Source organism: Camellia sinensis, chromosome 6 (assembly GCF_055761805.1).
Source record: "Camellia sinensis isolate YWXY chromosome 6, ASM5576180v1, whole genome shotgun sequence".
Lineage (NCBI taxonomy): Eukaryota > Viridiplantae > Streptophyta > Magnoliopsida > Ericales > Theaceae > Camellia > Camellia sinensis.
In genome coordinates, this window is record NC_138966.1 from 13,255,436 (window position 1) to 13,280,585 (window position 25,150).

General features: G+C 35.7%; 2 protein-coding genes across 3 annotated transcripts; one reads left to right on the forward strand and one right to left on the reverse strand.

The window, feature by feature from the left end:
- The first annotated feature begins 2,366 nt into the window (after positions 1-2,366).
- Positions 2,367-6,113, forward strand: GAPB (glyceraldehyde-3-phosphate dehydrogenase B subunit). The gene is made up of 9 exons (XM_028229956.2): positions 2,367-2,577; positions 2,663-2,776; positions 3,664-3,825; positions 3,948-4,115; positions 4,338-4,498; positions 4,655-4,716; positions 4,820-4,869; positions 5,060-5,466; positions 5,805-6,113. Exons 1-9 carry the CDS (start codon positions 2,470-2,472, stop codon positions 5,938-5,940), a joined length of 1,368 nt encoding a protein of 455 aa, XP_028085757.2. The 5' UTR covers positions 2,367-2,469; the 3' UTR covers positions 5,941-6,113.
- Positions 6,114-6,494: 381 nt separating this feature from the next.
- LOC114286728 (glutamate receptor 3.3) lies at positions 6,495-24,015 on the reverse strand. Of its 2 annotated transcripts, none has more exons than XM_028229954.2 (7): positions 23,881-24,015; positions 23,256-23,545; positions 21,573-22,915; positions 21,198-21,475; positions 12,858-12,889; positions 12,362-12,768; positions 6,495-7,184 (listed from the first exon to the last, which is right to left on the reverse strand). In XM_028229954.2, the coding sequence occupies exons 1-7, from the start codon at positions 23,949-23,951 to the stop codon at positions 6,702-6,704; spliced, it is 2,904 nt and encodes a 967-aa protein (XP_028085755.2). In that variant the 5' UTR covers positions 23,952-24,015; the 3' UTR covers positions 6,495-6,701. The 2 variants fall into 2 exon arrangements, with proteins under 2 accessions (XP_028085755.2, XP_028085756.2); XM_028229955.2 differs by having other exon boundaries at positions 23,256-23,555.
- Positions 24,016-25,150: the final 1,135 nt, after the last annotated feature.

The window sequence follows — 25,150 nt, forward strand, 5'->3', positions numbered from 1 at the left end:
AAGGTTAATGTCTACCAATTCCTTAGAAAGATTGTATCCCTTAGTTATGTTGGCTTATGTCGGTTTCTTGCTAGAACTTACTCCATCTTTGCGACTTCGACAATCCTTTGCTCGATGTCCATCACCACCACACACATAGCACTTGCCTTTGAATCTTTTGTTGTTCTCACCTTTAAAGCCTTGCTTGGACCCTCTACCATCATGCTTTCTCTTTTTGTTGTTAAACCTTGAACTCTGTCCTTGTTTCATAACATTTGCTTTAGCCTGCATGACTTGGTTCCCAGACTTGTTATCGGATTTCCGGTTGTCCTCTTCAATCCTTAGTCGCATGATAAGTTCTTCCAACTTCATTTCATTGCGTTTGTGTTTAAGGTAATTTTTGAAGTCTTTCCATACTGGTGGAAGTTTCTCAAAAACAGCAGCAACTTGAAATGATTCACTCAGAATCATTCCTTCGGAAATGATGTCATATATGATCAACTGAATTTCTTGGACTTGGCCAACCACCGTTTCAGAATCTAACATTTTAAAATCCAGAATACGTCCGACAACAAATTTCTTTGCACCGGCATCTTCAGTTTTGTACTTTAATTCAAGAGATTCCCAAAGTTTTTTGGCCATCATCTTTACACAATATGCATTGTATAAAGAATCAAGTCCATTTAGTATGTAATTTCGACACAGAAAGTCACCTTGCTTCCAGGCATCTATTGTAGTAACAAGTTGACGATCAGCGTCCTCTCACTCTGTCTGTTTTGGGGCCTCCTCATAGATGTACCGGGCCAAATACAAAGTTGTAAGATAAAATAGCATTTTTTGTTGCCATCTCTTAAACTCTATTCCATTGAATTTTTTCGGTTTCTCTCCATGGTTTATTGGCACCGTAGGAGTCACTGGCGGTGGTACCGAGACTGTTGGGGTCACGGTCGGAATAGTCTCAGCACTATTTGTTGCCATTTTTTTCTAAAAATCACAATTTCAGAAACGAAACAAATACACACAAAGCAAAATAAAAATAATGACGATATTAAGCTGTAGAAAAAGATCTTTTTAAACTAAATAGCAAACTGTGTGTATTTAATAAAATACGATTGGAAATAAAATTCTAAAACTAAATTTCATAATGTAAATTTTAATTCCCAAAACTCAAAAAAGAAATGTTTCTGAAAATGAAGGAAGGAAAGAAATTTCTTGTTCAAGTCCAAAACTAGAACAAGAACATATACTGAAATAAAATAGAATTAATTTACTTACAAATTGTAGTATAGAAGTACAGAAATGAAAAAAAGCCGAGGCATGTGTTGGACACACTTTCCTTAAGATCGTTATGTCCTCGCTATGGTGCTCGAGAACAGATGACGCTGACCTCCCAGGATGCAACGATCACATCCCAGAATTGCGGCACTACAATCTGGATCTAGCGGATAAACTGAGTTGTATCTCTCTCTTTTATAGAAAATATAAGAACAATATGCAGAAGAGCAATACAGAGAAAATGAAGAAACACGAATGAGAGAATTGGTTGGAGAAAGTCTGTATTTATAGGCAATAAGATGACTGTTCGGATGGGTTTGGAAGCCCTCCGAATTGGTGTGAATCTGAAAAACTGCTAGAGTGAAGAGAGGTGACCGGAGAAGGAAAGGATGCCACTATTCAGGTTTGAATTTGAAATTTGGCGCAAGTGTTTGAATTTTTTCCCCGTTAGGAATTTAAATTTTCCCGCAAGAATTGTGGAAATAAAAATAAATAAATAAATAAATTTTGTCCAAAAATTAAAGTCAAGACTCAACCCGCACATGGCTCGGTTGGTCGGATGGCGGTGGTAGCGGCGCGCGTGTGGTGATTTTGGGCCTAGCCCACTTTGTCTGTAACTCCCCTCCTTACAAAACTTGGGGTGCCTCTTGGGGCTCAATCCAAGTGTGTCCACCTAGAGCTTATATACTCACATTAGCTTTCTTAAAGTTTCAATATGGGACAACCAATTTAAAGAAACCCACATTTGACTCTTTAACTTCCCATTTCACGAACTTAAAAACGACATCAACTTTCCATTCACTCAAAAATAGTTTTGACGAACCATATTCACTGCGTGACTTGTCACACGGCAAGGAACACGTCACCTCTTTGGATCCATCCCAAAAGACATATAGGCCCCACTCAAATTTGAGCTCAAAGGTGGCCCAAAATAAACCTAATAAAAACCATAATTTCCAACAGTATATGGTTGATTTATGTGGCTAGTATTTTTGAAAATGCATCCAGAACCTCATCCTATCTCATATCTTTCATTGTACCATATTCACCACACATTCCCTTGCCTCATTTTCAGCCATAAATTATTATTTCATTCAAAACCTTGACAGCCCCAGACATGCATGATAACTGAAAAAACAAATGTAAAAGTATAAACATATAATATTTAGTAAAGGAAGTTGTCCTGATCATAGTTTCAGTTGCAGGGAGGAAGCCATGGCCACCCATGCTGCTCTGGCTTCTTCAAGAATCCCATCTCACACCTCGCTACTTCCCTCTAAGTCCTCTCACTCCTCCTGCTTCCCCACTCAATGCCTTTCCAAGGTCTCTCCCTCTCTCTCTCTATCTCTCTATAAATATATGACAGTTTTTTGCTTTTTCTGCTTTCTAATTTCATTTTGGTGCATAGAGACTGGAAGTAGCAGAGTTTTCTGGTCTTCGATCCAGTGGACGTGTGACATACGCCAAGAATGCTAGGGAAGCATCCTTGTTTGATGTAGTGGCTGCCCAAGCAACTCCCATGGTTATCTTCTAATCTTCTTTGGTTAATTATAGTTCTGATGTTTTGTTCCCAAGATTTATTCTAAACATGGATTAACTAACTTTAAGTAACTTATAACTTATCCAAAAAAAAAAATTGACATTAAGTTATTGGCCTTTAGTTTATTTTGGATAGAGTGGCAAGGTAGCACTGATAAACCTTCTTCTTTTCTATTTTTTTTTTTCCCACAATAAGGATGAGGAAAATAGGGGAAAGGAAAACTGGATAACACAACATTAAAACTCAAACATAAGTATCACGTCTGGTTAAAGACTGTCTCATCAATCTAGCTAAACCTTTGGTCTTAGCATTGATACGCTTGAGGGGAAAAGTTTTGGGAATTAATTTGGGTTATTCAGTTTTTCCAATGTTCATAAATCAAATCTGGCAAAATTCTTATAGAATTTGAGAAAATCCAATGAATAGGGGCAATTCAGATGAATTTAAGAACAATATGGGAAGACTATATGTCAAGATTTGATATATGAATAAGCTAAATTGAATTTGAACTAGAAGAAAAAATATATATATTGCTCAAAAGTCTCTTCAAAAAGAAACGATTGCTCTTTTTTGTATTGGAGTTGCATATAGCTTTTTTATTTTGAAAGTATGTGCCGGCTTATGAAGTAGAAATAGCTTAAACAAATTATTAAAAAAAAAAAAAAAGAAGTGAATTATAGGAAAGTCGGGGAGGGATGCTTTTAGCTTTTGTTTTCTGATTATCAATGTGAGGACCATGCATGCATATGAAGGGATTAAAGAATACAAAATACTGGCTATGAAAACTGATATGGTAATTTGGTTCTGTAAATATATTTCCTCTATGCTTTAATCTAGCAGTGACAGGTTGTTTTATATATTGAAATTAGACTGCAGGTTCAACCCCTGTCAAGGGACAAACAGTGGCCAAATTAAAGGTAGCAATTAATGGTTTTGGACGCATTGGCCGCAACTTTCTCCGGTGCTGGCATGGCCGGAAGAACTCCCCCGTTGATGTTATTGTGGTTAACGACAGTGGTGGTGTCAAGAATGTAAGTAAAAATTAACTGCCATGATTTTTGGGACATAATTCAGTAGTTGGAGTAATTTATTCTTCATTCTTTTTTTTCTTTTTCAATTTTTTGTCTGATTAATTTGCAATTTGCAAATATAGGCATCTCACTTGCTGAAGTATGATTCATTGTTGGGCACTTTCAAAGCAGAAGTGAAAATAGTGGACAATGAGACCATCAGTGTTGATGGTAAGCCCATCAAAGTTGTCTCTAGTAGGGACCCTTTGAAGCTCCCTTGGGCTGAACTAGGCATTGACATTGTTATTGAGGTATAATACTTAATTCTTTATGTTGTGAATTGTCTGATATTTTTACTGTATATTCAGATTTACTGCATTTCTTAGGACAAATTCAATTATACTCATGGTTCACATTGTGTCAATTTAATCCAATCAATGGCATAGGTTACAAAATTGGACAGAAATCAAAGGCAAAATGGATGTTTTTAAAACAATTCTTCATAGAAAATTAAATCATGTGAAATAATACAGGGGACAGGGGTGTTTGTGGATGGACCTGGGGCTGGGAAGCACATCCAAGCTGGTGCCAAGAAAGTTATTATCACTGCTCCAGCAAAAGGTGCCGACATTCCCACCTATGTTGTTGGAGTCAATGAAGGAGACTACTCCCATGATGTTTCTAACATTGTAAGGTTAGTATTTTCCTTAATTATAGTAGTGATATTTTTTTGTTGGCAAGTGCTAAATGAACAAGAAAGACTATTGATTGAAGTTTGTGGCATTGTTTTTGAATGATTTGTTAATTGGGTTTAAAACTATAATATTGATTGGAAATTTTATAATTGCAGCAATGCTTCTTGCACCACAAACTGTTTAGCTCCTTTCGTGAAAGTCTTGGATGAAGAACTCGGTAAGCATTGTAAATCTTCTATTTTGGTAATAAAACACTCGCTTGACAAAATGACAAAAAGCTCAAGCACTGTAAAGTGACATATTCCTGTCCCAATATTCAGGTATTGTCAAGGGGACCATGACCACCACTCATTCCTACACTGGAGACCAGGTAATTATACATCCATGAAAAAAGGGTAAAAATAATTAAATCCACTCAGAAATGACTCTGAAAAACTAGTTGTTGATCAAGTAATAAAGTCCAGCAATGCATCATTGAATCCTAGCAGGACTTTTTTTTTTTATAGGACTTGATGGCTTAAAACTGTAATTCAAAATGTTTTTCCTTGTAATGTTTGCAGAGACTCTTAGATGCTTCACACCGGGACTTGAGGCGAGCCAGAGCTGCAGCACTTAACATAGTCCCAACAAGCACCGGTGCAGCCAAGGCCGTGTCTCTAGTGCTTCCACAGCTCAAGGGCAAGCTCAACGGCATTGCTCTCCGTGTTCCCACACCAAATGTATCTGTCGTTGATCTTGTTGTGAACGTCGCGAAAAAAGGAATATCTGCTGAAGACGTTAATGCTGCCTTTAGAAAAGCAGCCGATGGACCATTGAAGGGTATATTAGCCGTGTGTGATGTCCCTCTTGTGTCAGTCGATTTCAGGTGCTCTGATGTTTCTTCCACCATCGATTCATCTTTGACAATGGTCATGGGAGACGACATGGTCAAGGTAGTGGCATGGTACGACAATGAATGGGGATACAGGTATGGATGACAAGAACTGAGAAATATCACACAATGCTTGGTTTTTTTTCTTTTTTTTGGGTATTTTAAGTGACATGTTACTTGATAACCAAACTTAAAATAAAGTTTCCTACTTTGAAATCATTATTTAACATATTTTACAGTAAGAACAGCATTTGATCATCACAAAAGAGAGAAATTTCCATTTCTTTTGGAATGGAATCATCAACGATTTAAATCAAATAGACAGATCAAACAACAAATATTCCCCCGCCCCTCATGAGATGAATGTTTCTGTTTGGTTTAGAATATATGTGACGTGATTGTATGATAATGGCTGTGTTTTCTATCTTTTGTAGCCAACGTGTTGTCGATTTGGCACATTTGGTAGCAAGCAAGTGGCCAGGCATGCCTGCACAAGGAAGTGGAGATCCATTGGAGGATTTTTGCGAGACAAGCCCTGCTGAGAAGGAGTGCAAGGTTTATGAAGCTTAAATAGTTTGATTTTTTTCTTTTTCCTTTTAAAACCCTTTTGGCTTGTCAAAAAAATTTCATTTAGAAGCCAAGGATTTTCCTCAATGTCAATAAATCTTTATTTTGTAAGGACAATTGAAAGAGGGGAATAGAATCTTGAATAATAAATTAGCACGGTGCTTTGTAGTTGCAAATACTGTTGAAATTGTTTTTTCTTTTTTAATTTTTTATTTTGTGAATCTGGGAGATATATGGTAATAGTACCCTCTTGGGTATACAAACAAGAGGCCACATTCCAATTTAAAAAATTTAAAACAACATTTCAGTATCAGCAAATGAAATTTTAAAATATATATATATATATTCCTCAAATGTAAACTATGTTCAACTGGTGGAAAAGCCAATATGCCAGAATGACAGTGATGTAGCACCAGAAATGAAGAGGAAACTAGGGTTCTGAAATTTAGCAATCAAGATTCATTCAAAGATAACCCCTTTTTTTAAAAAAACATTTCCCCATATATATATATACCTTCCATAACCAGTAAGGAAATTGCAAAAAGAGAAACAAGAAATAAATAAAAAATGTTGTACAATTGGCATTTAGTTCTATTCTTCGAGAAAACTAGTCAAGTTAGTTCCATGCTGTCTAATGAAAAAACTGCTCCCACAAGCTCCTACATAAACAACTATTTTCAGAAACATAAACAGTTTATCTCTTAAATGTTCAGTAGAATTATGTCTTAAATGTTGAAATGGAAATAATAAGTGAGTCGGTGACTTCAATTGCTTGAGTTAATGTCACCACCCTCCGTAAATAATTGATTTGGTCTCCTTTTCGGATTCCTTTCCAACTCATTTTCTTTATCCCTCTCGGGTGATGATATCTCCATCTTTCTTCTCTTTTTGTCCCTTTTTGACTGGTCTTGCTTCTCATCAATTAATGACAATAGTCTCTGAATACTCTTAGAGCGTGAACTGCCCGCACCATTTGAAACTGGTTCGGCGTGCGCAGCACGGTAAAACTTTCGCATAATCTGGAAGAAATATATGACAAGAGCAATGAAGCAAGAAATCCCACATATAAGATAAAGGCCCCAGAAACTCTTCAGGTGAAGGCGGTCTGATTCAATCTCGGCATTGTCCAAGCTACAAGCGCTTCTTGTCAACCACTTGTCATGGATCCGTTGGAGATCCCCATTCTCAGAAAGTGTTAAAATTGCAGAGGACATGTCAATAGCCAAAGGAGAGTCCCGCGGAAATGCCTAATAAAAAAAATTACATTAAATCAGAATATTATTCATTCATCAAAATTTAGAGAAAACGTATTGAAAACAAAATTCAAATCCATGAATGCTTTAAACTTTGAGGGCACATAAGTTTTCTCGGTATTTAGGGTCACATTGCTATTCATGAAAGTCTCTGAAGTCTAGACCCTTCTTCCTACAGCAACGGTTATGTTCAAATCCCTACCCAAATTCATGATCCAAACACAACCTAAATGAGTGTAACAAAATGTTGGCGCACACACTAAAAACACTGCATATGAAATTCTTCAACATTCATTCCTTCACAATCAGTTTGAATGAATTTAACATACAAAAATGCTAGAGACCCCAAAAATTCAACCAAAAATTCTACCAAATGTCTCACATTGTGTGTGTGGGTTCCACACCCATGTGAAACATTTGGTAGAATTTTTGGGGTCTCTAGCATTACATACAACTATAGAAAAGAAAGGGCCGTCCATGATCAATCAAATGGTCAGATACAGTGCAGTCCTTTGCTCCTAATGTGGTGCATTTGGAGAAAAAGAAACCAATATACCTTGGACACTGATATGACTACTTACTCATAAACTTAAGTCAACTTTACTGTGTTCCATTCACTTTTGGATGGAGAAATTTTGTGAATCTTCCTTTTGGTTGGTGGATTTCACTAAGGGGCTGAATTTTTGGGGAGGGCTTAGAGTTTGTGGCTATCCTTGATGTACATGGGTGACACCCCCTTGGTGTCCTCATTTACGCTCAAATTGCTAATCAAAAAGGAAAAAAAATCGTCCATGCAATTTTGGCTAGAATTGTCAGTAGGAAAAAGTCAAATAATTATGTTGACATATTTGAGTAATTAGACATTTCATAATTGGTCATCTTGCCAATTGCCATTAATTTGAGTACAGCTATATGAAAATAAATTTATTCATAACTATCTCAGACAATTGTCCCCGCAAGCCTTAACTCGCGCTTGTGGATTCCTCTTAATTCAAAGGCCGATCCTTTACATAGAGACAAAATTCCAATACAAGTTTACTTCCTAAGCAATTAATTAGTGAAACTATTACCAAACAAGTTTAGAAATCAATGAATTTTAAAAGCAAATACTTCTAGACTCAAACACCAAATACAACATTCATCCAATTTTAGCAAAAACCCTTAAATAAGTCACACATCTCAAAATTAGAGAGCCTAAAACGAAGGTCTTTCATTTTTGATGTAGAAATACATTGATAAAAACTCGACTTCATGGACTAGCCCCATGGTTGCGCATGACATCTAGGTCATCCCCTTATCCCCTCTCCTATGGATGTACTGCTGCTCTTCTGATGTCAAAAAATAAATAAATAAGAATGTTGCTATTAGCACCCCATTAATTATTTTGAACTCTCCATTTCTTTGGACCTCCACTTATAAATTCTAAAACCCTTAAAATTTCTTTTCTCTTCCCAAATAATACCAAAATTATCCTTGTGAAAACATTCCACCCATTCAAATGAATACACACCCCCACACTCCAAAAAGCCTCTATTCCCAAAATCCTAACAAAATCCACAAAAGTGATTACTACTTCATTTTTACATACTTGTTCATAACCTGAGAAAATAAATGTAAGATTTTTCGTTGTTGATTCAAAATTCCCTTTTTGTGGGTTCTGCGATCTACACGAGTTTCGGATATCTGTTTCGAACAAATAAGAAATGTTCAATTACCCGTTCCCGAACAAATGAACAATATTCGGGCCTATGTTCCTAAATTTTGATCATATGTTCAGGAGTTCAGTCCCGAAAAAATGACGAACATTTTTTATTATTTTTGTCAATTTTTTTAAGAAACTTACCCTTACAAGGCCAATCTCCTCTGAGCTAAGAACACTATCAAAGTTATAAATCTCCTCTAAACTTTTATTGTTGTACTCCTCTCATCTCATGGAGTTGTTATTGTCAGAAAAACTTCTACTTATTGTCATTGCCATTGCCGGAAAATTGTAGGTAATCAAATGGTTGCCACCATTATTGCCAGAATATTGCCGCCAAAGGGTTTTCAAGGTTTTAAGGATGGGTAGGTTTTGAAAGTGGGATTTGGAAAAGATGGATGGGTGGTGATGGAGGTAGGTGCTCTTATAAACCCTAACTCATGATGTAATGGGTGTGTGGGCTTAATTGTGAGATAAAGTGTCCCAAAATTATTGATGTTCTTTTTAGTAATTTCATTTGAGGTTATTATTGTATTTAAAAAAAAAAAAAAAAAGAGCTAAAAAATAGGGAGTCCAAAATAATTGATTGATGGGGTGTTAATAGTAGCACTCATAAATAAACGAATGTTGGAGCCCACCAACCAATATCACATTTCTTGACTAAGTTTGTTGTGCCTTCAATAGACTCTCTGAACGAATCACTTTGTATCATTTGGTAACGATCGAATTAGTCTAGATGATTTTGTCAATAATCTTTCAAATGTGATTATTTTTGGAAAACATGATCGCCTTTTTATTCAATCTTTTGATTATTATATATATTATGTGGGAGAAATGATCCGGTCGTCAAGTTTGATCTTCAACTCTAGTGTTGTCAAGAACCTCTAAGAAAATGACAAAAATAATTGCGTCGCGTTACGACGTCGCTTTCCTAAAAAAATATTTTTCCCCGCCAAACAATTTGCAGTGGTTGCACATACAACAGTCGGCCATAATATCCTTGATATGATCAAGTGAACCAATACACTGATATTCAAGTTTGCAAGAAATAAATATCAGCAAAAGCATGTAGGAAATAGGTAAGCGTCTCCATGCCCACAACGCGTCTGTGCTAAGTGCGAAGTGAGCCATCAAAGCACCACACACTCGTGTGCTTGTGCATATGGTAACGCACCACCCTTACAAAGCATGTGCATGCATAGTAGCATTCTTCTCCACAATTTCATGTTCAAGGGAATATTCCACATTGCTCTTTATTAAAATTTTTACTTTTTGCCTCTCTTTCCAATTTGGGACAAGTTTCTAAAGCTTGTTTCTAACAAGCATGGACACAGATATGGATGTGGACACGGGACATAGCGATTTCAAAAAAATGGAGACACGGATACGGCGGAGACATGACAATAAAATATGTTTTCATATATTTTTATTTGCTATCTAAATTAATATTACATCCACAAACAATCAATATTAACAAAAACTAACTCTAATTCTTTTCTCTTTTTATTTTTATTTTTTATTTTTTATAAAAAAAAAAGAGCACTTTTAAATTAACGCTTACAGTTTATATCTTTTTTTTAGAGTGCTGCTATTAGCACCCTATCAATTATGTTGGACCCCCCATTTCTTTAGATCCCCACTTATAAATTTTAAAATCCTTAAAATTTCTTTTCTCCCTCTAAATAATACCAAAATTATCCTTGTGAAAACATTTCACCCATTCAATTGAATGCACACCCCCCACACCCCAAAAAACCTCTCTCCCAAAAATCCTAACAAAACCCATGAAGGTGATTACTAATTCATTTACACATACTTGTTCATGACCTTACAGTAAGAAAATAAATGTAGGATTTTTAACCTTCAATCTTTAGAATATATCAACAAGAAATTGGGTTGAGGTTTTTGTGCTTGAGAAAGAAGAAGAATAGCTAAGTGTGATTACTGTCAATTGCCCTGGCTTGGGTTGTGATCTCTGTCGCCTCATTCTTTTCTTCGGTTTGACCATTGTCAGAGTTAGTTATATGTTCCCGAACAACTAAGAAATGTCCAGTTACCTGTTCCTAAACAAATAAATAATGTTCGGGCCTGTGTTTCCGAATTCCAGTCATATATTCGGGAGTTCAGTTCTAAAAAAATGACGAATAGTTTTTATTATTTTTGTCATTTTTTTTCAAGAAACTTATCCTTACAAGACCAATCTATTCGGAGCTAAGAACAGTATCAAAGTTATGAACCTCTTCTGAGCTTTTATTGTTGTACTCCTCTCGTCTCATGAAGTTGTGGTTGCCGGAAAAATTTCTACTCATTGTCATTCCCGGAGAAGTGTAGGTCATCAAATGGTTGCCACCGTTACTGCCGGAATATTACCACCAAAGGATTTTCAAGGTTTTGAGGGTGAGTGGGTTTTGAAGGTGGGATTTGGGAAAGATGGATGCGTGATGATGGAGGTGAGTGCTCTCATAAACCCTAATTCATGATGTAATGGGTGTGTGGACTTAATTATGAGATGGAGTGTCCCAAAATTATTGATGTCCTTTTTAGTAATTTTATTTGAAGTTATTATTGTAATAAAAAAAAGGCTAAAAAATGAGGGGTCCAAAATAATTAATGGAGTGCTAATAACAGCACTCTTTTTTATGGATAATCTATTAAGTATTTAAATATAAGAAAAATTAATAAACATTCAACATTCATCAAAAGCACTAAATAAAATGGGAGAAAAGACAACTTGGCATGTCCTTGGCGTGTCCCCGGTGTGTCCCCTGAAAATAAATTAATTAAATTAGGGAGCATGCCATGTGGTGTGTCCCATACATGTCCCCAAAGTGTATGCGTGTCCCCGAAATGTCCGTGTGTCCGACACGAATATGGCACTTGTTTTGAAGTGTCGTTGCTTCATAGACTTGTCTCAAGCTTTCCTAACGCAAACTACGTAGGTTTGTGAAAACCCAAAAACTAAGTTAATTTGTAGAAAATTCCCCAAAGGTCACAATATGATGTACTAATATTCGAGAAGGGGACTGAGATCCTCTCCATTACATGGTTGTAATGGAAGATCTCCATTACATGATCCAAGGGTTGTGAAATAATCTTGAAAATTTATCATTATTTTAAATTTAAAAATAATCATTACAAACCCTTAATGTAATGGAGATCTTCCATTACAATTTTGGAATGGAGAGGATCACATCCGTCGAGAAGGTAGTTTTGCTACTAAATGTCATGTCAACAGAAATAAACCTTCCCATTTTCTCAGGGAAATCCAGATGCAAAAACAGATTTGTTGTTGACTACGGAATACTTAATCATCTTTTATCTGCATCCTAATAAACCTGTTTTCTGAATTAGGACTGAAGCAAGCTAGTATTATAGATACTTCCTTAGCAAATATATATATGTATGCATATATATAATTATATATATATAGAAAGAGAGAGAGAAAGAGAGAGAATGTAACGTAGATACTCACAAAACCCCAGCCGCCTTTGGTGAACTCTTGACCAACAATCCTGAATTTGCACTGGCTTGACAAGAAAAGATCTATATAGGGTTGTTCATCAACCACAGCAGCAACACCCCCTTTTTTAGGGCCATTCTGAAGTGCTGTAGCATATTCCTCTGGTGATCCGAGGGCAACAAGCCTAGATTTAGGTATACCAATTTCCTCAACCAAGTAATGCTCAGCAAAAGAGCCCACTTGATATCCAATAGGCTCATCGCTTGTTTTGAGGGTTTGAATACCTTTAATACGAGAAGATAGGTGTTGCACTGTTAGGATTGAGGTCAAACTTGCAGTGTAACTTGAGTTGATTATCAGAACCACAAAGAGCCATATAATTAACACTACACGCCCCAAGGTGCTCACCGTGTTCTCTCCTGCATAAAATTTTAACCAAACTTAGTACTGATGGTTCAGAGCACCACCAAAAACATAAATTATCCATCAGAACCTCAATTTCACTTACTGTGCGCAAAAAACCAGGTTGAGAGGCTAAACCTGCAAGTACAGAAAACAAGAGAAATATCAGAAATTGCTCTTTTTGATAAGGAGAAGACGAAACAGTAGAATAATCCATTTAGAAAAGATATATACCTCTTCACCAATCATAAAATTTGAACTAACAATTACCATAATCACACTCACAACCCAAAAATTGTATGATCACTCAAATTTGTCCAACTTAATAGCTTTTTCCAAAAAATGCCACAAGAACTGGTCCATGGCACAGCAAGTGATGTCACGCCCCAAGCTCTGTGACAACGCCGCACACTCATATAAGTGAGCATGCAAGGCTAAGAATCCAATCACATAACCGACAAAATAAAATACTCAAATTAAATCCTTAATTGTCATAATGCCAAAATCCATAAAAATAAATAGTTCTCATATGAAAATGTCCACCAAATCCACTAATTTAATCCACTAACAAAACAATAATCCAAGTACTTAAATCATGGTCCTACTCTCAGCACTCCCACATGTAAAAAAAAAGATCCCGCGCAGCTCTATTCTTCATAATCTGAAAAAAAATAAGAGTAAGCTAGATAGCCCAGTAAATAACCAACCATCACTGCTAGCTGGATCAAGTATACAAAAATAAATAAATAAATCGATAACCAATAAATATAATTTTTTTTCTACAGTTCAATAAATGAACAATTATTTGTAAGACGGTTTCATAGCTAAAAATAAACAATGTACAATACATTTTAATTGAAAATCCAACAACATAATTCAAAGGAAATTCGTTGTTCAAATCGATGATTCGATATTCAAATGGTTCAATGATTTGATTCACAAAACCAAAGTCTTAATGACTACGGTCACTTAGCCCGTGACAAGACCCAGAACCACACATAGGCCGGTGGTAAAGCTCCAAAAGAAACTAGTTTCTGTGCCAATAAATAACCCCCATTAGCTAGGGTCCAAATCATAGTCAGACTAGAGTGATGCTCAAAATTCAAACAATACACAACTTTTAAATAAAATATTCGATATTTTCGGAATAAACATTTGATACAATTTTCAGAATAGTTTCACAAAATATTCAAATAACTTTCATAATAATATTCGATGTTGTTTTATACTTGACCCATATTTTATTTTAAGAGAACATGAAAGCTATAAATAAATATTTATAATTTTAAACGATTCAGTAGGAATAAAAATGAACCAACAGTGATAGAGGGTTACTTACCTTCGAACAGCTAAAATAATATTTTCCAAGCTAATCTCAATTTACCAAGATCCACCCCAATCTCACAAACCTAATAAAATATTACACCGCATAAACAATTATTATGTGCATCCATCCATCTCTTCTTGTAACAACAGTAGAATAAATTAACCCAATAGTCTATTAGGATCTCCCACGATTTAGCATCAAAACAAAGCCATCACGGCTTCAGAAATTCTCAACCCATATTATTCTCTTGTTGTTTATATACATGTAAAAATTTGTAATTGCTTGTAGTCAATCGTATATCCCACAAATACACCATTAAACTTAACCCATCACATATCAATCTCAAAATATGAACCACCCAAATGGGATGCAAAATACACTCTAAAATTGAGCAAAATTGAGACCCCCAACATAGACTACATCAATATATCTATTTAATCATATATGCCCATAAAATCATCTATTGATATATTAACACTAAAATCATCGATAGGAATACAATAAAATAAATCTTACCTTAGTGATGAATAAAGCAAAACCACCACTCTTATGAATCCTCCCTCTTCCTTGGTTTGGGTTTCTTTTCTTTAATTTTAAACTTTTCCAAACCCTTGCTTGCTGCCTTCACCTTTAACTCTTCCAAACCCTTTCTGCAGCACAAGCCTCTCTTCTCTTTTTCTTTTCTTTTTTTTTTCTTTTACCTTCTCAAACCCTAGCCGCCTATGGAGCAATTCATAGCCTCTGTTTTGTTTGTTTTCCAAGACTTAAAGCCACAATAGGTGGGCTTATTAACCTAATTTCTCAAAGTTACAAAATTACCCATCTAAGTAATAGGAAATATAATGCCATCTCATAACTAATTTTTTAATATTAATAAATGACTCATATAAGTTGATTTAATTACTAACCTATCCAATAAAATAATCCTACACACAACTTGGGTTTTACATCCTTCCCTCCTTAAAAGAAATTTCGTCCTCGAAATTTGACATACCTGAAGTCTCAAAAAGTTGTGGATACTTTCGTTTCATTTCATCCTCGAGTTCCCAAGTTGCTTCTCTTTCTGAATGATTACTCCATTGAACCTTAACATAGTGGATGACTCGACGCCTCAAAACCTGTTCCTTCCTATCAACAATTCGTATAGGGAGTTCCTCATATGTCAAATCCTCCTTAAACTGCAACGGTGCATGATCAATCACATGACTAGGATCCGGTATATACTTCCTTAACATTGAGACATGAAAAACATTATGAACTCCAGCTAGTGAAGGTGGTAGGGCAAGTCTGTAAGCTACCTCACCAATTCGATATAAAACCTCAAATGGCCCAACAAATCTAGGACTCAGTTTACCACAAACACCAAACCTCATTACTCCTTTCATAGGAGACACCTTAAGGAACACATGGTCTCCAACTCCAAACACCAAATCGCATCTCCTGTTATCTGCATAACTTTTCTGTCTACTTTGTGCCGTGCGAAGTCGCTCTCTAATAAGATTGATCTTGTCCACTGTTTGTTGCACAATCTCAGGCCCTAACAACTTCCTTTCACCGACATCATCCCAACACATAGGTGATCTACACTTTCGTCCATATAAAGCCTCATATGGTGCCATCTGAATACTCGCATGATAACTGTTATTATAAGAGAATTCTACTAAGGCCAAATGCTCATCCCAAAAACCTCCAAGATCGATAACACAAGCCCTCAACATATCTTCCAAGGTTTGAATAGTTCTCTCTGACTGTCCATCAGTTTGAGGATGAAAGGCAGTGCTAAAATTCAAACTAGTGCCCAAAGCTGTATGCAAACTCCTCCAAAACATAGATACAAATCTGCTATCTCTATCAGACACTATGGTCACCAGAATACCATGCAACTTCACAATCTCCTTGATATACAATTTTGCAAACTTCTCTAAGGAGAACCCTACCTTAAAAGCTAGAAAGTGAGAGGATTTGGTCAATCGATCAACGATAACCCAAATAGCATTGTTACCACCTTGGGTCCTAGGCAACCCTGTCACAAAATCCATGGTAATATGTTTCCACTTCCACTTGGGAATAGGAAGAGGTTGTAACTTACCTGCAGGTCTCTGATGTTCAACTTTCACTTGTTGACATACCAAACATTGAGCAACATACTGAGCAATTTCCCTCTTCATATTATTCCACCAAAAGTTCCTCTTCAAGTCTTTATACATTTTAGTGCTCCCTGGATGTACAGTATATCCTGAACTGTGAGCTTCTCTCAGGATTTCTCTCTTGAGCTCTAAATCATTAGGCACACACAACCTCTCTCCAAATCTCAAGGTTCCATCTTTATGCATACAAAATTCCATCTGTAGCCCTATTTCCATTTCAGCTTTAAGTTTTTGCAACTGAGGATCTCTTTCCTAAGCATCTTTAATTCTATCAATCAATGTGGGTTAAACTCTAAGGTTTGCCAGCTGCACTCCATGGCTATGCCATCTAATCTCAATATTCAACTTCTGTAAGTCCTCCAAGATATTCTTTTGGTCAGTGATTAAGGTAGCCAAATTACTCGGGATCTTTCTACTCAAGGCATCCGCCACTACATTGGCTTTTCCTGGATGATAATTGATAGTCAAATCATAGTCCTTTAATAGCTCCAACCATCGCCTTTGCCTCATATTCAATTCTTTTTTGAGTGAAAATATACTTCAAACTTTTATGATCAGTGAATATCTCACATTTCACCCCATACAGATAGTGCCTCCAGATTTTCAATGCAAACACCACGGCAGCCAACTCCAAATCATGCGTAGGATAATTTTGCTCATATGGCTTCAACGGCCTAGACGCATATGCCACTACCTTATCATTCTGCATCAGGACATAACCCAAGCCCATCTTCGATGCATCACTATAGATGGTAAAACCTTCATCTCCGGACGGAACTACAAGTACTGGAGCAGACACCAATTGACTCTTTAAATCCTGGAAACTCTTCTCACAATCATCAGACTATTCAAATTTAACCCCTTTTTGTGTTAAACGAGTCAAAGGCATAGAAATTCGGGAAAATCCCTCAACAAGCCTTCTATAATAACCTGCGAAACCCAAGAAGCTACAAATTTCAGTGACACTAGTAGGCCTATTCCACTCTACTACCGCCTCCACTTTCTTGGGGTCAACAGACACCTCATCTCTAGATATCACATGACCCAAAAATGATACACTCTCCAGCCAAAATTCACACTTCTTTAATATAGCAAATAATTTCTTCTCCCTTAATATCTGCAACACTATTCTCAGATGTTCTTTGTGCTGCTCTTTACTCTGAGTACACAAGAATGTCATAAATAAAAATTACCATAAACTGATCTAAGAAGGGTTGAAATACTCTGTTCATTAAATCCATAAAAGCTGCAGGCGCATTGGTCAACCCAAACGACATTACTAAAAATTCATAATGCCCATATCTAGTTCAGAAGGCTGTCTTAGGTATATCTTCCGCCTTAACCTTCAACTGGTGATAGCCGGAACGAAAGTCAATCCTAGAAAAGACTTGTGCTCCTTGCAACTGATCACATAGGTCATTTATCCTAGGCAAAGGATGTTTATTTCGAATTATCACCTTTTTTAACTCTCGATAATCAAAGCAAGGCGAAAACTACCATTATTCTTTTTCACAAATAAAACGGACGCACCCCAAGAAGAAACATTAGGCCTAATAAAGCCCTTATCTAGTAACTCTTGTAACTGTTCCTTCAACTCTTTCAACTCTGCTGGGGCCATCCGATACGGAGCCTTGGAGATAGGACCCGTGCCAGGTATCAATTCAATGGCAAACTCAATCTCTCTATCTAGTGGCAACCCTGGTAACTCTTCAGGAAAAACATCGGGAAATTCCTTTACAACTAGAATATCCTCTTAACTTCAATTCAGTCTCACGGGTATCTCTCACAGAAGCTAAATAGCCCTCGCAACCATTCCTTAACAACCGTCTAGCTTGCAAAGCTGAGATTACCAGAAGAGGAGTGTTAACTCCACTACCCACAAAGCAAAATTCTAGTTGATCAGGAAACTGAAATACTACCCTTTTGCCTCGACAATCAACAGAAGCATAATTGGTTTCCAACCAATCCATTCCAAGAATTATGTCAAAGTCCCGCATATCTAAAACAGTCAAGTCTACAAGCAATCTCCTGCTATCTATACTAACCACACGAGATTTGCCAATGTCTCCTCATGTTCCATTGCAACCAATATGCATCAATAATAAAACCTCATCTTATTCTATTCTCAAGTCCCTATAACATGTAAATAAAATTAATATTATATCAAATTATAAGCGTTCTCAATACTACATCTACCCAATCTCACCACTTATTTTATACCAGCCTAACCTGGCTCTGATACCATAAAATTGTCACGCCCCAAGCTCTGTGACAACGCCGCACACTCATATAAGTGAGCATGCAAGGCTAAGAATCCAATCACATAACCGACAAAATAAAATACTCAAATTAAATCCTTAATTGTCATAATGCCAAAATCCATAAAAATAAATAGTTCTCATATGAAAATGTCCACCAAATCCACTAATTTAATCCACTAACAAAACAATAATCCAAGTACTTAAATCATGGTCCTACTCTCAGCACTCCCACATGTAAAAAAAAAGATCCTGCGCAGCTCTACTCTTCAGAATCTGAAAAAAAATAAGAGTAAGCTAGATAGCTCAGTAAATAACCAACCATCACTGCTAGCTGGATCAAGTATACAAAAATAAATAAATAAATCGATAACCAATAAATATAATTTTTTTTCTACAGTTCAATAAATGAACAATTATTTGTAAGACGGTTTCATAGCTAAAAATAAACAATGTACAATACATTTTAATTGAAAATCCAACAACATAATTCAAAGGAAATTCGTTGTTCAAATCGATGGTTCGATATTCAAATGGTTCAATGATTTGATTCACAAAACCAAAGTCTTAATGACTACGGTCACTTAGCCCGTGACAAGGCCCAGAACCACACATAGGCCGGTGGTAAAGCCCCAAAAGAAACTAGTTTCTGTGCCAATAAATAACCCCCATTGGCTAGGGTCCAAATCATAGTTAGACTAGAGTGATGTTCAAAATTCAAACAATACACAACTTTTAAATAAAATATTCGATATTTTCGGAATAAACATTTGATACAATTTTCAGAATAGTTTCACAAAATATTCAAATAACTTTCATAATAATATTCGATGTTGTTTTATACTTGACCCATATTTTATTTTAAGAGAACATGAAAGCTATAAATAAATATTTATAATTTTAAACGATTCAGTAGGAATAAAAATGAACCAACAGTGATAGAGGGTTACTTACCTTCGAACAGCTAAAATAATATTTTCCAAGCTAATCTCAATTTACCAAGATCCACCCCAATCTCACAAACCTAATAAAATATTACACCGCATAAACAATTATTATGTGCATCCATCCATCTCTTCTTGTAACAACAGTAGAATAAATTAACCCAATAGTCTATTAGGATCTCCCACGATTTAGCATCAAAACAAAGCCATCACGGCTTCAGAAATTCTCAACCCATATTATTCTCTTGTTGTTTATATACATGTAAAAATTTGTAATTGCTTGTAGTCAATCGTATATCCCACAAATACACCACCATTAAACTTAACCCATCACATATCAATCTCAAAATATGAACCACCCAAATGGGATGCAAAATACACTCTAAAATTGAGCAAAATTGAGACCCCCAACATAGACCACATAAATATATCTATTTAATCATATATGCCCATAAAATCATCTATTGATATATTAACACTAAAATCATCGATAGGAATACAATAAAATAAATCTTACCTTAGTGATGAATAAAGCAAAACCACCACTCTTATGAATCCTCCCTCTTCCTTGGTTTGGGTTTCTTTTCTTTAATTTTAAACTTTTCCAAACCCTTGCTTGCTGCCTTCACCTTTAACTCTTCCAAACCCTTTCTGCAGCACAAGCCTCTCTTCTCTTTTTCTTTTCTTTTTTTTTTCTTTTACCTTCTCAAACCCTAGCCGCCTATGGAGCAATTCATAGCCTCTGTTTTGTTTGTTTTCCAAGACTTAAAGCCACAATAGGTGGGCTTATTAACCTAATTTCTCAAAGTTACAAAATTACCCATCTAAGTAATAGGAAATATAATGCCATCTCATAACTAATTCTTTGATATTAATAAATGACTCATATAAGTTGATTTAATTACTAATCTATCCAATAAAATAATCCTACACACAACTTGGGTTTTACAAGTGACTAGTAGTTTAGCAAGACATGCCCAGACAACAAATTGTATACCATATTAAAAAAAAAAAAAAAAACTCTAACAATGTACTTGGTTGCTTACTATGGTTAGCGGAAACAAAGTTCTATGATACTTTAGCTTTGTCAAATTACCAAACCCAATAAACAGTAGCAGTCTTGAGTCAATAACAGTCACTAACAAGTACAACACTTCCGGTAGAACTATAATTTATAACAACAAACAATTATTCAGGGTTGTTGGGTCATGTTTCCACTCTCCCAACTTCATAGATGTGCCCAAAGGAGACGAGTAAATGAAATGATATCTGACAGTGACATCCAGTACATATATCCCCTCATTGTTTATAAAGGTTTAAGTTTTCATCTGGCAGTGCTTCATTTACATAAACGGAAAAAGTGTTCCAGGCACCGCTAAACAAACTCTAACAAGCTTCCATTTAGCTTTTGCAGGAATACAAAATAAAAAATTCTTTGGTTCTGAATTACAAGACCATCATTCTAGGGGCATGATATCCCAAAATTCAAGTATTGGCCGTATCACTGGAGTACAAAATGAGAGAAACCAGAAAGGAAACTGCAATCGACTAACTTGTGGTATGCATTTCCTAGGGCTCTGATAAACTCTCCTAAGAATCACAGCTCCTTATATTGCTATCAAGAGGTAGATTATCCTACTCAAACTCAAAATTTAGAATATGTTATGAACTTATGAATAAAGAACAAATAAAGACTGAGTTGATAGAAGTAAGCTATGTCAATAGAAATTAGCCATGTAACATCTTCAAAAGATCCAACATAAAACTCACCATAGTATAGTTATGAATTGCTGCTTAGGTGGTCCTCTGAACTCGTCATTTATCCGATGCTCCAAAACCCACACAACTATTCCAACAAGAATAAAGGACAAAGCAGTAACACCCCACATCAGTGGAGAAAATGGCCGCAGGAAAGCCCAAGCACCTGTGTTCAACTTCTTAAATGGGGCCACTACAAGTAGTCCAGATGCAGCATATGGTTGTGTGAAATCTACAATCTTCGTCCGATTTGTGACAATGGCAATGTCACCAACAGCGGCATCAAAAACCTGTCACAAGTAGACAAATAGACAAAGAATATTAGCCAGCCACAAACTAGCTTTATATAACTTGAACAAGAAACAATGTGGTTTTTTGTGTACTCACACCCGTTGTGATCAACTCCACAAGCTCTGTGTAGCTTGGGTTTTTCTTTCCATCCCCAAAGGGAATAAATTGATATTGAACAGCATATGGTAACAGGTTTACAGCAGCTGTAAATACATCTATGCAGAACCCTTTAAAAGTATTAGTGCCTCGCACTTGTGAAACAAATTCCCGGTAACTCACCCGAATAGGAACCCCAATTCTCAATTCCTTCCCATTGTTTGGAAAAACCCATCCGCGTGGTTTTATTACAGTTTCTCCAGGCCAAATAACACTATATAGACGTTGGTTTGCACTCGAACGATTAGGTGGGCTTGAGTATAGTGTCTCGGGAGGCACAGTTGATAAACCAGAATAGTTAGACCAGTAACCAATCCGTCTGAACCCAGTCCCAATCACATTAATAACATCATATGAAGGAAGAATGAGAGTTCTGTCAGAATTAAACTTGATAGTACCTGTCAAACCCACAAGATTACTCTGCAGTATATTCTTCAATAAGAGTCCTCCTCCATCAAAAATTCTCATTGTATTGAGGTGAAGATTACTCCCTGTGCCGGAATGTAACCTAGAATCATTGGAAAATGAAATAATCCCTCCCTGATTGAAAAATGAATCAATAGCATGAGCAACCAGCCAAACAGTATCATAAGCGTAAAGTCCATAAGAATTTAACCTAAAAGAACCACCAGTTAGTTTGTTCCATCTAGAGAAGAAAGCTCTTTTTTTAAGTGAATCTGGTGTGTGAGCACGCAAAACAAGTACTCCTTGTAATGTGTCCATGGTCTCAGAGGGAAGGGGTGAAGAGGAATCTAAAACAGAAGAAAGCCAATCAGTAGCTATCCAAACAAACCCATTTCCCATCATTCCAAGATAGTGAGCCACGGAAAAAACCAAGAAACCTGAATCAGGATTAACATGAAGAACAATAACTCGAGACTCCAATAATGCAACCTTAACAAGAATATCCATTATGTCACCCCTACTAACTCCCGATCCCGGGGGAATTCCAGCCTTGTAGGATATTTTACAGCGCCTAGCGGCAAATTCATCATCTAATGCTGACACACCATTCCTTCCATAATCATCATCAATGAATATAGCAATTACTTCCTTCCAACTATAATAATCAACAATCTCAGCTACTGCGGTCATCTGATATAAATCACTTTGTGTTGTCCTAACAAAAAAGGGGAATTGAAGAGAAGATAAAGTGGGGTCTGTAGCTGCAAATGACAGCAAAGGAACTTGGAGTTCATTTGCAACATTTGATATAATATGAGCAACTACAGAAGATTGTGGGCCTATAATTGCAACAATATCAGCCGCCATAAATTGCAAAGCTGCAACCAAGAAACAGTCATTAGCTTGTCTACTGAAGAATGACCGACTTATCCAAAACAGAGTTTTGGAATAAAATTAAAATGCCTAAAAACAATTATGTTCCATTCACCATTTGGTCGGTAAGAAAATGTTGAAAAACAAAAACACCAATATCAATATTAACCAAAACCATCTCTACTCCAATAAGCCTAAATCTACTGTATGGTTTAGTTGAATGCCAACTTCATTTTTTAGAATTGAAATAAAAATAAAACATAAAAGCGTATATAAAATTACATGTTTCTCAGCAACCAAAAGAGGGTAATAGGAATCTGAGGGAAAATGTAGAAAATAAAGTACCTCCAACCATGCCAAGAAAGCCACTGCAATTGGAATTTCGCATCTGTACCACAAGCTTGGTTCCAGGAAGAACACTGGAATTGGAATTGACATCTTTCAGAGCCTCCTCAATTGCAATCTTGGCTACTCTACCAATGGTAGACTCAAAAGTGAAAATAGCTCCAATATTCACAACAGCAGGTCTTGAAGTCACATTCCCACTAAGCTCATTTGCACAGAATCCAAAATCAACAAGTAACAACAACCAAAGAATCCAAACCACATTCATTTTAGATGAATAGCACCGCAATCTTTGCACCCCTAAAAGGAATCCAATCAGAAGAGAGTTTTTTGCACAATTGATTCATGGGTTTGGGAAATTTGACACCAAAACATGAAACATACAGCTTTGGAAAGTGTTCAAAGAACTATATGAGCATTAAACATGTGCAAACACTCATTCATAACAGAACACGAGGAAACAAATATAACCCACAAAAAGGAAGAAAAAAAGAAAGAGGAAAAACAGTGAAGAACGTGTAGCAGCTGAAACAAGAATCGGATTCTGTTCACAACAGTAAATCCAGGAAAAACAATAAACATTAAATAAACATCATACTTTAATGGATAGAATCAAGCACAATACCCGAAGAAGAAGAATGGAAAAGGAAGATAAGGTAAGATGAACACAGCAGACTTCATCAACATCATAGTCATCACCGTCGGTTTGGTAGGACTTGTGATTTATTTGAAAACAGTGACAAATGTGTTTTTTTCTTCCTTAAGCCTCCGTTTGGCAAGTTGATTTATGGGTTTTTTTTTGGTTATTTTAATCACAAAAGATAAAATAAGTTATTTTAATCACAATAAATAAAATATCACATCTAATTTATAATCATTACACTATTTTCTTACAAAAAAAATCAAAAAAGTTAAAAAATCAAAAAGTCCTTCCTAAACTAAACTTTTTAGCTCAGACTAAAATAGCCAAAAAAATTAAAAAACCAAAAAACCAACTCACAGCCTAGACTAAAATAATCAAAAAAATCAAAAAACTAAAAAACCAACTCCCTCCCCAAACGAAGCCTCAACAAATAGTTAAATAATATTAGACACAAATAGTTAAATATTAGATAATTATAAATTTCATATGCGAATGGTTTAAAATACGAATTATTTTGTATAAATTATAATTACTACTTATTAAAAAAAATTATTTAATAAAATTAACAAAAAATAAAATAAAATTCCTAACTACTATTCAATACATAAGTAAAATTGTTTGAATTATTAATTAAAATATATTATTATTAAAAATTATTAATTAATTTAATATTTTTTAATAAAATGATCATTTGTTATATAATTAGAAACTTGAAGGGGGATGTAATTTCCACAACTATAGGGGGCAATATGGTTGCTAGAACGAACCGTTTAGGCCTGAGCGAATAATACTAGGAGTGTGGGTTCGAATCCCCACTTATTTGCGAATCTGTGACTTACCGCTATATGATTGAGTGGTTCTATTATGTAGCAGCCACCAAAGGATGATCTCTAGGGTCTCGGCTCCTTATAGGATCCAACCCCAGCGATTACCCCTACGTGGTTAGATCTTTTTAATTTATCCATAAATATTTTATTTCTAATTCTTTCTTAAAATTTAGATAGACTATCCCACAATTTTGATTTGGTGATTAGATTTATTTTATTTTTCTTGAACTACAATTGAGTGATTAGATGAGATACAAAATAAAGGGCCTATTATACTGACATTCTCTAAAAATATATATATTAGGAGAAATTATAAAATAAATAAAAAGTCTTAAGGTTGGATTTTTTTCATCTTATCAATTTAAATATTAATCTTTTATATGTTTTCAGTCTAAATCATTCGCCTAGTTTCAAGTAAAATCAAT